The sequence below is a fragment of the Glandiceps talaboti genome, chromosome 12 (assembly GCF_964340395.1).
Source record: "Glandiceps talaboti chromosome 12, keGlaTala1.1, whole genome shotgun sequence".
NCBI classification, from domain to species: Eukaryota; Metazoa; Hemichordata; class Enteropneusta; family Spengelidae; genus Glandiceps; species Glandiceps talaboti.
In genome coordinates this window covers 18,433,912-18,449,757 of record NC_135560.1, presented here as the reverse complement: position 1 = coordinate 18,449,757, position 15,846 = coordinate 18,433,912, and the positions used below count along the sequence as shown (strand labels likewise).

Genomic DNA, 15,846 nt, shown 5'->3' with positions numbered 1-15,846 from the left:
TGTAGTCTCGGTAAACGTTAGTATATTGTCGCACTCCAGTCTTTATCGATCTACAATTGACAAAACTTCAAAAGTACATCAAAAGGATGTGCAAAAGAGAACGTACAAACAATCAGTAGATGTGAAACATAGTGAAGAGGACGAATCGAGCTCCTCCTTGATTATACTGGGTAAACACCTTTTTTTTTGTCATTAGATTTATGTTTGTTTGTTTATTTATTTGTTTGTTTGTGTTTTGTTTGTTTCTTTATTTCTTTATATATTTGCTAATTTGTATTTGTAAACAAAAGTAACTGAGTCTGAGCTCCCTGTGAACGGACCTGGCCCGGTTTAATTGTTCTACAATTTGTTTGTACGTTGTAAAGTATAGCGAGTTATTTCAGTAACTTAGGGTGACCGTTTTTACGCATGCGCATTTATACATAATGGCGGACCGTTGAAACCGACTAGACAAAATATAGTGCCAGGATATATTTACACTCTTTCAGAATTGTTGCTGGAATCGCTGAAATGGATTAAGTGAGCTATTCTCTGCGTAGTTAATAAGGTATGTCCAAACGTGATACAAAGTATTTTACTAAGTGTGCATGGCTGAAATCCCAAACTTATTCATTGTGTAAGAATGACCGATGTGTCACCTATCTGTAAAACAGTGTAAGTGTAAGTGTAACCTATAATAGTATAACCCGGGAGTATAATGCGATGATTTCATGTGAATGACAAGAAATTGACTTGTACTGTAGCTGGTAGGTACATAAATACAATTGAAATATATCATATGGCGCCAGTACTGTCGTTTGTCGCCTTATCTGCCAATAAGTGTTTTCACGATGTACTGTAGTTCTAATAATAGTAATGTTATTTACTAGCAAGCAGACTGCAGTGGATTTATTGGGAACGTGTCGTTTGATTGTATTTATCGTAATCTGTACACCAGTTAACTAGAGTTTAGCATGTTTTGAAGAGTTTTAAAGGTTCTCTTTAGTAGTAGCATTTAGTTTAACATTTGTGGTAGTGATGCTAAGAATTGTCTAGTCATTTGACCCCTGACCTTGGTAATCTTGACCCTAAAGTCATCTCATCCATCATAGATGTTCAAATGTTAGCAACAGAATCAGTTTAGATAACCTTTAAAACTTGTTCTAAAGCTGGCACCAGTTTCAATCTGATCTTAAATAATTCTAAAGAACTCTGACAATAATCAGGCAAGCCAGGAATGATACCAGAGTCTGAGAGACAACTGAGGGTCTTACTTCACCCATCCATTTGATGATATCAGGAATGAGTCCACTTTGCATGTCTGTTTGCAAAAATTACTTGAAATTAAAGATAAAGATTGTCTTTGAGTCAATGGTAGTCATACATTTGTCATTTTAGTGATCTTTCAAACTGATTCTGGCGCCAACCAACTTGTCATATGGTCATTCGAGCTATAGTTGTCCTCAAATGACCTGTCCATGACCTTGATTCTGATTCTAACTGCTTACTTTTCAGATTACCTGATGGTCATCCAAGCTGCATTAGTTGGCAACTGTCTGTCTAAGTTTTCAGACAGTTATTGATTGGTCCATGTTTGTCCATTCTTTCTCTATCTTTGTTAAATTATTATAGCCAAAGAGCAGATAATGTTGCAATAATTGCAGTGTTTGCTGGTCTGTCTATTCTTTATATATTGATGTTTGACCAAAAACAAAGCTACAATTCCAGTGTGAGAATAGCACTGAAATTCCCGACCTGAATCGATTTGAAACTGATTCAAACTGAATCAATTCAGCTAAATCAATTCAAACTGGTTTCTGTCCCCATGAGAAAACTGAGCAATGTATTTCAATCGATTCATGTTTTCTTTTGCAATGATTTTGAACTGATTATACTTTGAATTTTTTCAAGACTATCCTCCTGAAGTGGTTTCAAACTGATTCAACTACCAGTAACTACCAGTTCTTCAAACCAATTTTAGTGCATGTGGGAACTGACTTTGATTCAATTTAGAACTGATTCAACATTCCACATAGGGACAGGGCTATAGTCTTTAGCATGTCCCTTTGCTTATTTTGATACATATGTTACGATGTAGATTTTACAGTCTCAGCTTTATGCTGTATTTTTATTAGATATTTTACAAACCAAGGTTGTGTATCATACTTGACATACTACATGTAGTTATGATACAGTAATGAGGTGTGTGAATCTGTTAATGTTATAGTCCTCACACGCAAAGAGAATTTAGATATAAAATAGTATAAGTCTAGAGACATACAGCATGGATTATTATTGTACTTGTTTAGTCTAGGCAAATGTTATATTTGCATACATGTATACAGATAGGCATGAGAGTATTCCATGTCCTTGAAACCTATAAAATATAACAATAACAAAGATAAGTGACATGAAAGCTTTATGGCCTATACAATAATAGTCGGACTACTAATTTCATAATCATTGTTGTAGAACAATGGCAAAATGGTTTTGGTATTATATGACAGTAATAGTAGGTGTATTTATGCAAGTAGTAGTAAATTGACTTGTAATATGATAAAGAAGTTTTAACAAATAATTTTGATCAGATGAAATAAGATTTAATGCTGATTAATGGGAGTGTTGCTGTGTTTGATAATTTTTTCCTTTGTTCAGACTTTTTGGAACATTAAATTATTCTTTTTAAATCTATGTTATGTCATTTAGTATGTTGGACACTTTCTATGTTGCAGATAGATCTTCAAAATGGCAGCAAATCCACCAGTCAAGTTGAAATGGTTAGAGCATCTTAATGCATCATGGATATGTGAAGATGCTGAGACCATAGCAAGTCGTGAAGGTATCATCTCTTTGTACGACAGACTACTGGTAAATAAAGAGGTCGTTGCCTTGCCAAGGCAAGCCCTACATCTGAAAGGACCGCAACTGCCAGATTTTGAAAGAGAAATTTTATCACAGGAGGAACAAGAACACTACTTGGACTCATTACTTAACAGTCAATTAATGCTAGCCCGCTCAGTATGCTCAGAGTCACCATTCGCATCAAGTCTCCGCAAAAGACTTGTAGTGTTACAAAGAATATTTTATGCCATTTCTAGCAAGTTTCATGACAAGGAGAAAGTACGACAACAACAACAAGCACAGGAAGGCCATTCCGATATCATAGATGACAAAGGCAGTTCTTACAAATCTCGATCCGGCACAGAAGCCTTGATTGAAATGGGAGTGCGTACTGGTCTTAGCTTACTGTTTTCACTACTTCGCCAGAGTTGGATTGCGCCTAACCCTGCTGGTGGTATTGATTTATGTAATGATGTCTTGCATACAGCTGTTGATGTAGTCAATTCATTACCACCATTGTCACTAGCAAATGAAAGTAAAATCCCACCAATGGGACTTGAATGTCTCAAGCAAGTAACTGGATTTCTAAAAAGTGCTACCATGCCTAATTCTGGAGCAGATACAATAGGTAAAAGACTAGCGTCTGAGTTAGTTCTAGGCATTGCAGTGCAGCGAGGGTCACTGCAGTATTTAATGGATTGGATTGAGATGGCTTTGGGTGCTTCAGCTGCAGCATATGGTGTTACGATTGCATCAGAAAATGTACAGAACAGACCGGGAATGATAACTACTGATGTCTTTAGCGGTGCTCTACAACAAATGAAGAAAGCTGCAGTAAGTCAAAACTATTTGTCTTTTTTTTCATAAATGTAAATGAGCCAATGCCTACATCACATTGTAATCAGATTTATGTAATTATTTTGCTATGTTTTTCATCATTTGAAATTTACATGTTATGTATTATTTTCATAATTTCAGGGGTCAGGGAGTGAGAGAAATTCAGCACTGACAGAATTCACTTCATGTGATGGTCTTTCACCCCTTTATCAAGCAGCTATGTGTTTAATTGAAGAGGTTTGTATAAATTAATATGGTATATAATGAGTACGATCAGTCACAATAGAAACCAGTAAACCTGAAACAGAAAGTCATCTGGTTTGACAAATATCTTATTTATGTTGCTACATTTCATCAACTGGCTCAACAAAAATATTAGCAGAACTGCATTCAGTACTTTACAGTGTAACAACATATGTAAAATTACAAATATTGATATCATTAGTATTAAAGGATACAGTAACAGGATGAGTCATAACTTGTCTGTGTCATGACAGATGTTCCACAAGTTATTGACAAAACAGCATACAGGCAAACCTTCTTTATATACCAGAGGTGGGTTCTTTATTTGCACATTGTGCAGGTGTGTTTGTTCAATGGTGTGCTAATACATACATTTACATATTTTGATTTCAACAGATATGTAAATTAGCATCAGAATATGCTAAAACATGCATTTCACCAGATGAAAACAAAAGTTCTGCGAAAGAAAACAGCAGTGTAGTGTCGGAAAACAGCGAAGTTTATGTTTGGGGTAGTAATAGTAGTCATCAACTAGCTGAGGGTAGTCAAGAGAAAATACTACAACCTAAACTTGCACCCTCATTTGCCAATAGTATTGTGGTAAGTATATGTAAACTATTTTTGTTTTCTTTATCAAATTATTTTGGTCAGTCAATTTCAATTACTTAGTTTTTTGGAATTCATTAGATTGGTTTACTCAAATGCAAATACTAACTGTTCAGTAGTAAAAAATCCATGTTATTTTGAGTTTTTGCTATGGTTTCGTAAGTAAAACGTTTATATTTTTTCCCCAAGTTTAAAGGCCCACTTTGAGAAAGGATTTAACATTAGGCGTGAAAACCAGTTATCTTACAAAAACTATAGAAAAAGTTGGTCCAGAACAAAAGAATGATCCTGTGTAATCCTTATGACAAGATAACACTAACATGGGAACATGGGATTGAAACTTGGCCCTTTAAGTAGACGATGTATTATTGTATTGTTATGATCTCAACAAAAGTACTTGAAGCCACGTGGACAAAAATTGTGAATAAAACTGATTTATTAAATTTTATGTAATGGGCTTATTACACCAGCAAATGAGAATATCGCCATTAATAGGAGGTTTTTAAGTTTGTCTTGTTTACTTGTTGTCAATACAAGAAAGTTGTGTCACATAAACTATAATTCTTTCCATTTGATGCTATTCAGATTGAAGCTGGTCAGTACTGTACATTTGTTACTTCTGTTGATGGTTCTGTTAGAGCTTGTGGTAAGGGAAGCTATGGCAGGCTTGGATTAGGGGATTCTAATAACCAACCACAATTGAAGAAACTCAACTTTGAAACTCACGTCATCAGAAAAATATCTTCTTCTAAGGTAAGAAAAAGACTCCCTTTCAAAGTTTATGTATTTTAGCACAGTTTGATTTGAATTGAACAAGATTTGTAGATGCAAGACTTTAGCCATTATTTCAATAACTTGTTGGATGGAACATGTGTGTTTGCTCGAATGAGAGTGCTAATGCAGACAGATATGGTATTTGTACATGTATTATTATTTGTGTGATTACAGGGTTCTGACGGACACACTTTAGCATTAACTGCAGAGGGTCAGGTCTTTAGCTGGGGAGATGGAGACTATGGAAAACTAGGCCATGGAAATAGTTCCACCCAGAAATATCCCAAGTTGATACAGGGTCCACTCACTGGTAAAGTTGTAAGGTGTATATCAGCTGGGTATAGACACAGTGCTTGTGTTACTGAAGATGGTGAATTGTACACATGGGGAGAAGGAGATTATGGGAGACTAGGTAAGTTACTGTAACAGAAGTCCATGGTGCATGAGTGCCAATGTGACAGACATACTCTTGGTATTTGCATGAGTACTTGTAATGTTCTCTGTGGTTGCAGTGAGTAAAAGATCAGCAGAAAACACTGCAAGCATGAGTGCAAACTTAATACCCAAGTACGCAAACTTGCATGTACTCATTATTGAGCTTTGCTAATATTCCAAAGCTGGAAATTTTATGAAAATATAACTGCATGTATATTGTGTATCAATCGCAATCTCATTTGCATACATAATTTTGGTTTTGCATTGCAGTACAAATTTGTCTGTAGTAGATGTTTATGATATAAAAAAACTGGTTGCCATGACAATAGTTGAACCATATAACCAGTATCAGCCCATATGTCTCTAGAGTTTGTGAAATAAAAATAACAAAGTGTTGATATTGAAATGTTTCTTTGATATTATTTGTGGTGGACTCAGTGATACCAAAATTGTACTAAAAATAATTTGTTTTAGGACATGGTGATAGTAACAGTAAAAGTTTGCCTACGTTAGTTAAGGACATCAGTAACGTTGGACAGGTATCATGTGGCAGTTCACATACAGTAGCAGTATCACAAGATGGAAGAACTGTTTGGTCTTTTGGCGGTGGTGATAACGGTAAGTCACTTAATAATCTAACCAGCTTTGATTTGATTTATCATGTATACAGCTACAAAAATGTGCTCACCCACCTGTGATGCAATACTGTTCACGATGTACAATATTACAAGCAAGTTATTGTACCTCACAAAACATTTTTTTTTAAAACCCTGATCCAGTTGCAGCTAGTGCAGCTTTAGTTAAAAAAAATTTTTTTAAATTTCTGGCCATATGTTATATCATTAATGGAATGTCTAAGAACATTTTCAAATATACATTGCTTATAGCTTAACTGTGTATATTTGAGTCCATGAATCTGTGCAATGATTCTGGGTTAATATTTACATGAAAACCAATTCTCGTGTATTGTTTCTTTGACAGGTAAACTTGGTCATGGTGATACTAACAGAGTATATAAACCCAAAATAATTGAGGCTCTTATTGGATTGTATGTTAGGAAAGTGGGTTGTGGAAGCCAGTCTTCACTAGCACTTACATCAACTGGACAGGTGAGTACATGTGTATGGTGTTGTGTTATTGATGACTAGTACATGTACCATGATGTCAGATAAAAATATAAACCTGTGTCAACCAAAATATAACACAACAAACAGGACCATTTATAAGTGTTTCTTGTGTTAACTACTGTATTAAAACAAAAATAAATTTACCTAATAATGTTTATTTTGTAAACCAAAACAAACAAACTTTACCATAAATCAACATTTTGTGTAAAGCCACCAGGCAGTAAAGGCTGTGTTTAGGTTTGATCAAGTGATGGGATATAGGAAATTTATACTAAGGAAGACTTTGTAGAATTTTGATCAAATAATTGGTTATGTTGAGAAGCACTGACAACCATGTTGTAAATTGATCCATGTGATGTAGAATCGTAAATATTGGAAGTTGTGTTTTGTAAAAATAGCCCATATTAATGTCATATACGATATACTGTAAAACTATGTTTTTGAGACAGACTTCTAGAGCAACAAGACTCTCTATCAGTGTTTAGAAGATTGTATCAATGTTTGAAATGATGTAGAATTGTGGCTAGCTTATACAGGAATTGATTGATAATTTATTGATTTCTGGATTGATTGATTAATTGATTGATTATGTTGTAGGTGTATGCCTGGGGTTGTGGAGCTTGTTTAGGTTGTGGGTCATCAGAATCTACAGCTCTCAGACCTAAACTAATTGAAGACTTACAGTCTACAAGGATTGTAGATGTTGCTTGTGGTGATAGCCATTGTTTGGCACTAAGTCATGGTAAGCATTAAATCAAATATCCAACCCAGAACATTGTTACTTTTGTGTTACATGTAACATTGATGCAGATTTTGTTTTACCACTGATGATGCCAAAAACACACTTTGTTAGTGGGCCCCAATAATATATTTGTTGTTCAGCAAATGAAAATATCAGTTACCTAAGGGGCTTTGTCACTACAAGTTGAATACAACTAAAGACAAATTTCCTAGTCATGAGTATTTCTGACTGAGTGAAGAAAACCGTACTTAATAGTATGCAAGCTGAATTTAAGACATCATCTGGAAATAATCATGATTTTGAATGTACAGCACCAAAGAACCAATTATGTAGACGCGCGTTGTTATAACGTACCAGTAGAACAGCCAGGGTGGAAATTCTGTATTTTCTATTTGGATGCATACAATTTAGTTTGCATGTTGTATGAATTATATTATTACATTAATTAGTGCATGCTTTGCTTTCAGTTTCTAATATTTTAGTATAAATAGATCAAACCATTGTACTGCATCAAAATACTATAGTATAAATCCTGGCTTTCAACCTAAGACCTCAGGTCCTCCTCATGTTAGACCATAACATTTTAGTAGGACTGTAGTGTGTAGTAGATGTGATATACAATCCTGTCAATTTTCAAACTAAACATCCCAAATTCATTTCTGATAGATAATGAAGTGTATGCCTGGGGAAACAACGCTATGGGGCAATGTGGACAGGCCCATACTACCAGTCCTATAACCAGGCCTAAGAAAGTTCTCGGCTTAGATGGCATCAGTGTGAATCAAATATCAGCTGGCACATCTCACAGTATAGCCTGGACAGCATTGCCTACTGATAGGTGAGTTTGAGTCTTCAGTATCATATTATGGGATAGCATTACATATTGGTACTTCAGTTTGCACACTTGATTTGTATGTAATTTTTCAACTTATACATATCTTTCTTAACAGGCAAGTGGTGGCCTGGCACAGACCTTTCTGTGTAGATCTTCAAGAAGGTACCTTTACTTACTTGAGAACATTTCTTGAACGTTACTGTGATGGTTTTGATAGTCCAACACCACCACCACCATTTCCTACTGCACGGTAAGTTGTAATTCAATGTTGCCACATCTGTTTACCCAGCAAAGAAATTATATGTTAAAACATATAATTTGTGCTAGTTACTTCTCATCAGTATGTCAAATATCCAAATATATCAGTGTAACTATTTTTGTAATGCCATGTCATATCTAGATAACCTTGCTAAAGTTGGTAGAAAGTTTCATTCAAAACTTCTGAATTTTTGCTTATTTTTATGATGATGTTTGCTGACATGGTAATTGGTATTCACTCTGTCACCCTTTCTAGTGTAATAAGGAATATCTCAAATGATTCCATATATGTTATGTATTGCATTCATAAAGTCAATGTTTATATCTCAGTCATGCAATCAAAACTGTTGTGTTGTTCCTTGTTTAAGCTTTTGGCTTTGTTTTTGTTCAATCTTGCAGAGAACATCACCACTTTGTGTTGATATGTCTACGGCTGCTATGTACACATCTCCAGTTGGCATTAGCTGGTGGTGTTGCAGCCAGTATTCTAGGAAATCAGGCTAGACCACTCAGACATTTACTGTTTAGACTAATGGATTCCAACACACCAGATTCAGTTCAACAGGTGAGTTTATCATATGTCTCAATAAACACATGCAATCTTAGTAATGACTTTCTATTCACAGAGTCAAAACATTTCTTGAACAAGGCTCAAATTTTCGCCAACTTCTCATCAGGGGTCTATTACAATGGGCTATTGTCCAGATAGGAACATCTGGAATACTAAAGCTTATGTTGCCATGGCAATTTGAAAGAAGAGGTAGCACCTTGTATAAAATATAATTTTGCTAGATAGTCATATGTTCGCAATTTGTCCGAATGAAAATCATAAATACGCAAATCAAAATACATTTCCTACCATAGAATTGTTCACTCAGTATGTAATGAATATATTACAGCCCCATATATGAATGTTTGTGTCTTAGGATAAGGATTTTATCCACTTTTCTCATGTCGGATTGATAACCACATGATCCCCCTAATACTATAATAATAATAATAACAAAGAAGATTTATAGGGTGCCTAATCTCTGTGAGCAGTGCTCCAGATTGCAGAAGTGAATGGAAAGAAAATTACTTTATGGTAAGAGCAAATGTGGATTCACAGACTCTGGATACTAGACAATTGGAGAAGGCTGAAACTAATGTTTAAAGAGATAGGTCTTGAGAGAACAGTGGAAGGATGTAAAAGACTTAGAGTGGCGGAGATTGAAAGGAAGATTGTTCCACAATGTAGTGCCAATCATATGAGAGAAATGTAATGAATGTGATGTATTAGCATCTTGTATATGTTTGCCATTTATAGGCTGTCAGTGAAACACTTTCAGTTGGTGCTCCTCTTCTTCTACCACCACTACGTGAACGGATGGAATTGCTTCATTCTCTGTTACCCCAAGGACCTGATAGGTGGGATGGTTTGTCAAAGGGACAAGTAAGTACTCATTTAAACCTCTGTACTCACATAAGAAAAATGGAGTTAGTTGTTCTTTTACTTCTTCCTTTGTCAATTTTATCTGTCAAAAGGGAACAAGAGGATTGACCTATTATCATGCACACCTTGGCTATAGTAATGTATATATGTGTACACATGGAGTGGAAGCCATGGTGTTGACCAAGAAATTGGATGATCCTTACTCCTATTATGCCCCTAGGGAGGAGTAAAATTCTACTGCAGGTAATGAGAATTGCCCTGTAGTTCTTTATTACTGCTATTCAATAACATTTTGTACTTTGTATTTTACAGAGGATGCAACTGGGAATCATCTTGACAAGTTTACAAGACAACACACATGTGGCTTCTCTACTTGGGTTCTCCTCACCTCTTGATGTAGATTTAGAACCAAGACCTACTCAAACTTCAAGTAGTCAACAAGATACTCATTTAGCAGAAGTATTGATGAAAACACTACTCCGAAACCTTGGTTTTCATACAGTAAGTCAGATTTACTCTGTGGAAATAAAGTTACTAGAATCTTGTAGCCTCAAAAGAATTCATACTCCCTCCATCAAGTTGGAATATTTTTTTACAGTGAAAATATATGTCTGTCGTGGGATTTTTCTCAAATTCTGTATTCCGGCTTCCTTCTTTTGAGTTTAGTGTCACTTGAGGGTGTCCTATATGAGGGTTAAACTTATCATTATGTATGCCAAATGCCTGGCAGTACAAGAAGCAGTCACCAAGATGAGTGCAAACAAAATTCATTTGTTCATATAACATACATGTAAAGCAAAGGAGAACAGAAGAAACCGTGCTATTTCAATTGGCCAAGAATGTTATCAAAATGTACTTTGAAATGTTGGGAAAGTGTGATATTGAGTGATTATGCTCACTCGTCTTCCAGCTAAAATGTTGTTGATGGGCACCTTCTAATTTCCAAAACTAAACAATGTTTTATCTTTATGATATAAGCATGGCATATTGCTATAGATAGTTTGCATTTTATACTTATACGTAATTTTTATGAATTACAGGAACAAGCTTTTGGAGAGTTAGAGAAAAATAGTGATAAAGATCCTAGTTCTATTTGTTGTGAGGATGGTGCTCCACCCTCACATCTACATGAATTACTGTCTTCACTACAGAAACATCTACTTGCATATATACATGTCAATGCTGGTGAAGAGGTAAGTCACAGAAACACAGAGTTGAATTTTTAAAGGAAAAGTCCAGTCAGACTTATTTCTACCCTTAGTACACTTGTATTGATTACTGCTATCAACTTAAAGGAAAAGTCCAGTCAGACTTATTTCTGCCTTTAGTACATTTATATTGTTTACCAGTATTAACTTATATGTGATTTTAGGTAAAACATTTTAGATAAAATAGCATCTTGGTAACTTACTCAACTCTGGAATCTGATTGAGGCTCTACTACACTTGACATGTGTTCAGTCGTTTTGGTAAAAATATTTGGTCAACCTGTGCCATTGATAACTGCAGGCTGAGTTCCCACTGTATGAGGGTGTACTACCCTTAGGCTGTAAAGCTGAGTTCCCACTGTATGAGGGTGTACTAACCATTGTGAGACTAACCATATCAAAAATAGAGAGCATTTATGGATATTAGACCTCTTTAAATGCTGGATTGATTGTTATTTTCAGATGGGTATTGCTTCCAGTGTGTCTTTGCTCCATAAACACTTGTCATTGTTGTTACCACATGCAGTGGAGGTGTTGACAAGGTCTGTGTCATTGCTACAAGAAAGTGCAGGTGTCAGTTCATCAGCTGTAAGGGATAAACTTAGAGGTATGTTCACTTGAATTTATGATACTGAATGTAGGAAGGTTCAGTCAGACCGGTGTGAAAGAACAGTAAACCTTGGTATTAACCAGTTTGAAAATCAAAGTAACTTTAATCTCCTGAAACTTTGCCAAAAGGAAGTTTGTATCTAGTTCTTCTGAAATCATGAAAGAAATTTGGTACATGTAGTTCGTCATTTCATTTTTATGATAAAGAAATTACCTTGAGTCCATTATTTCCTATAGACTTAAAAGGGAATGCTGCTGCAAGAAATAAAGCCATTTTTATAAACTTTGCGTTCTGGAGAATCATTGCAAGATTTACACTTACCATACACATGAATGCCTAGAATGACCAAGTTGAAACTTGTTCCCCATTCATTGTACACTAGGTCCTTGCTCTGGGCACACATTGTCTCATGGGAGTCAACAGACATGTATATGTAATAGCAGAAGATAAATATTCATGATTACTAAGTGCATATTAATTGTATCTTTAAATAAAACACTCATGATAATTTTTGATTTGTTTGCATTTTAGACGTATTGTACAACTCAGCTGCTGGTGCCATGTTGTCACAAATTATCCATTCATTACTACTTCTACCAGTCAATGTGATACGACCTTTGTTACCTGCACTGCTGTCATTATTACCACAACTAGATGAGCTGAACAGACTTCTACCTGCTGCATCACTACTAGAAGAACAAGAACTGGAATGGCCCATTCATGGTACGACATTCATTAGCAATGCTAACATATTGTAGTTTTTTATTAGAATTTTCAGTTACCGGTAGTCAAATCATAGATTTTTCACAGCAAAGACATTTCATGACTAGTGTTTTGTGTGTCATGCTTGGAATATAGTTGTATGGAACATTTGGACTGTGATCCTAGAACTCATTGCACTTTAATAGTGTGAAAATTAGTAAATATTCACTTTAGTTTTAACATCTTTAGAGTCAGACTGTTGGTATTTGTCACAGACTTGGCATGGGTTGCTGGCTGTAGCTGTTAGTTGTATAAAGTTGGCATTGGTCATAGAATGTTGGTATTGGTTGCAAATTGTTGGCGTTTCATGGTCATAGCCTTGGCATTGGTTGGTATTGGTTTGAGACTGTTGGTATTGGTTGTAGACTGCCAGTATTGGTCATATTGAGCATCTGGTTCAGAATGTTGGTATTGGTCGTGTAATGTTGATATTGGTATCAGTTATAGAATGTTAGTATTGGTTGTAAAATGTTGATAATGGTTATATAATATTGGTATTGGTCATAGAATGTAGGTATTTGTCATATAATGTAGGTATTCATTGTATAATGTTGATATTGGTCATAGAATTACCACCAGCACTGTGTTTATGTCTGTTCACCTGTCTCATTCAAGACTGTTGATTATCTTTCATACAGTTTAATATGTTCAATATCTTTCACACAATATGTTGAATATCTTTCACATAGTTTAATATTTTCAATATCTTTCACACAGCTATGTTAAATATTTCACACAATTACACCTAAAACAGGAATATCTATCTATCTATCTATCTATCTATCTATCTATCTATCTATCTATCTATCTATCTATCTATCTATCTGTCTATCTATCTATCGATCTATCTATTTATCTGTCTATCTTATCTATCTATCTATCTATCTGTCTGTCTGTCTGTCAGTCTCAGCTCTATCTATCTATCTATCTATCTATCTATCTATCTATCTATCTATCTATCTATCTATCTATCTATCTATCTATCTATCTATCATGTCTATCATGTCTGATCACTGTTTTCATTCTTCCAATACTCCATCTCTCAGTCTTTGTCCTCAGTGGATATAACAAGTCAGCAACTCATGAGGTTGATCCTCCACCTTACCCTCCTTCTGCCACAGTATGGATGTCTCAAGGTAACTGGGTGTCATCCAATCTCACTAGTTTGCCTTCTACCACTGTGGTGTTAGTACCCATATAATGCACCTACTTTAAGTACCCCCTAACACCCATTAATCTGAATGCGACGTTATCATTCAATTTCAGTTACAACGTGCCCCTTGTCTAGTCAAGGTTTCTGTGCATAAACACCACTAGTTGTTATAACGTGCCTGCTTGTGATAATCGTTACATTATGTAGTACTTACTAGATGAGCCTGTTTTGAATCATGTTGTTTGCATGTTTGTCTAATGAATGCTTACTACCACTAGTCACTTGTTGTCTATGTAACTATAGAATGCACACAGTATGTAGTAGTCATATGTCTGCTGTCACAAATTGTTGGATTCTGTATTCCAAAAATATAGTTAAAGATTAATCCAGTGCAGTCCAAGACATAACATGAGTGTATTGTATGTTGAATTCTAACACATTGTGTGGAATTTGTTTTGAGGTGTTTTATTTTCAAAAGTTTTGTTGTGTATTTAAGTCAGGAGATGTACATATTAGAGACATACTTCACTTTGTTGACAAACAATGATACTAGATCCTACTTACTGACCAACTGAACTACCTTCCTGTGTGTGTGTGTGTGTGTGTGTGTGTGTGTGTGTGTGTGTGTGTGTGTGTGTGTGTGTGTGTGTGTGTGTGTGTGTGTGTGTGTGTGTGTGTGTGTGTGTGTGTGTGTGTGTGTGTGTGTGTGTGTGTGTAATCATGCACCCTAACAGCATGTTATGAATAGGTAGTTTCTAAACAGTGGCAGGATCAATCCTCATGAAAGTGTAGTACCAGTTGTTGGCATCTGTACATGTGTCAAGTTCAATATCAAATTAAAGGGGATCACCTGAAATGCTGTGATTAGTTGTGCATTCATCAAAATTTACATTTTATAGAAAAGTTTGGTGCAGACATGACACTATGTACAATGTAAGCACTAGATTTTTTTCTCTTGTGTCGTTTGTAAAATGTATTGCAATGTAGAATAGTATAGAACAGTATACATATAGAACAGTACACCACAGTATAGTACAGTACAGTATACTATGTACAGGTCACTATGATACAGTTCAGTGTAATACAGTATAATACAGTGTAGTACAGTACAGTATAATACAATACAGTGTTGTGCAGTACAGTGCAGTACAGTACAGTATAGTACAATACAGTTCAATACGATACAGGATAGTACAGTGCAACAATACAGTACAGTGCAGTGCAGTACAATGCAGTAGTGTAGTACAGTACAGTACAATACAGTGCAGTACAGTACAATACAATACAGTGCAGTACAGTACAATACAATACAGTGCAGTGCAGTACAATACAGTACAGTACAGTGTAATATGGTATAGTACAATACAGTACAGTACAGTACAGTACAGTAGAGTACAGTGCAGTGCAGTACAGTACAGTACAGTACAGTGTAATATGGTATAGTACAATACAGTACAGTACAGTAGAGTACAGTGCAGTGCAGTACAATACAGTACAGTACAGTGTAATATGGTATAGTACAATACAGTACAGTACAGTACAGTACAGTACAGTACAGTGCAGTGCAGTACAGTACAGTGTACTACAGTATAACACAGTACAGCAGAGTACACCATGATTAAGATAGTACAATACCAGGTATCTAAAGTACAGCATGATATGCTATACAAAAGAGTACAGTACAGTACAGTAGAGCACAGTACAGTACCACACAGAGCAGTACAATACAGTACAGGACAGTACAGTACAGCTCAGAACAGTACCATACAGAGCAGTACCATACAGAGCAGTACAGTACAGTACAGGACAGTACAGTACAGCACAGAACAGTACCATACAGAGCAGTACAGTACAGTACAGTACAGTACAGTACAGTACAGTACAGTACAGTACAGAACAGAACAGTACCATACAGAGCAGTACAGTACAGTACAGTATAATACAGTAAAATACAATACAGTATTTAATGTGTCAGTCTGATCCATGATTTGCATTTGGAAGTTTA

The 15,846-nt window shown here is 35.5% G+C and overlaps 1 protein-coding gene across 1 annotated transcript in view; it reads left to right on the top strand.

The window, feature by feature from the left end:
- Nucleotides 1–2,724: 2,724 nt before the first annotated feature.
- LOC144443186 (putative E3 ubiquitin-protein ligase HERC1) overlaps nucleotides 2,725–15,846 on the top strand; it is a 50,996-nt gene continuing 37,874 nt past the window's right edge. The window contains exons 1-17 of the mRNA XM_078132571.1: nucleotides 2,725–3,654; nucleotides 3,799–3,894; nucleotides 4,297–4,500; nucleotides 5,092–5,259; nucleotides 5,455–5,692; nucleotides 6,190–6,333; nucleotides 6,697–6,824; nucleotides 7,440–7,584; nucleotides 8,251–8,422; nucleotides 8,535–8,669; nucleotides 9,077–9,242; nucleotides 9,984–10,109; nucleotides 10,422–10,610; nucleotides 11,150–11,302; nucleotides 11,779–11,923; nucleotides 12,458–12,649; nucleotides 13,735–13,824. Of these exons, the coding sequence (XP_077988697.1) occupies nucleotides 2,725–3,654; nucleotides 3,799–3,894; nucleotides 4,297–4,500; nucleotides 5,092–5,259; nucleotides 5,455–5,692; nucleotides 6,190–6,333; nucleotides 6,697–6,824; nucleotides 7,440–7,584; nucleotides 8,251–8,422; nucleotides 8,535–8,669; nucleotides 9,077–9,242; nucleotides 9,984–10,109; nucleotides 10,422–10,610; nucleotides 11,150–11,302; nucleotides 11,779–11,923; nucleotides 12,458–12,649; nucleotides 13,735–13,824 (3,421 nt within the window). The remainder of the gene's footprint in view (nucleotides 3,655–3,798; nucleotides 3,895–4,296; nucleotides 4,501–5,091; nucleotides 5,260–5,454; nucleotides 5,693–6,189; nucleotides 6,334–6,696; nucleotides 6,825–7,439; nucleotides 7,585–8,250; nucleotides 8,423–8,534; nucleotides 8,670–9,076; nucleotides 9,243–9,983; nucleotides 10,110–10,421; nucleotides 10,611–11,149; nucleotides 11,303–11,778; nucleotides 11,924–12,457; nucleotides 12,650–13,734; nucleotides 13,825–15,846) is intronic.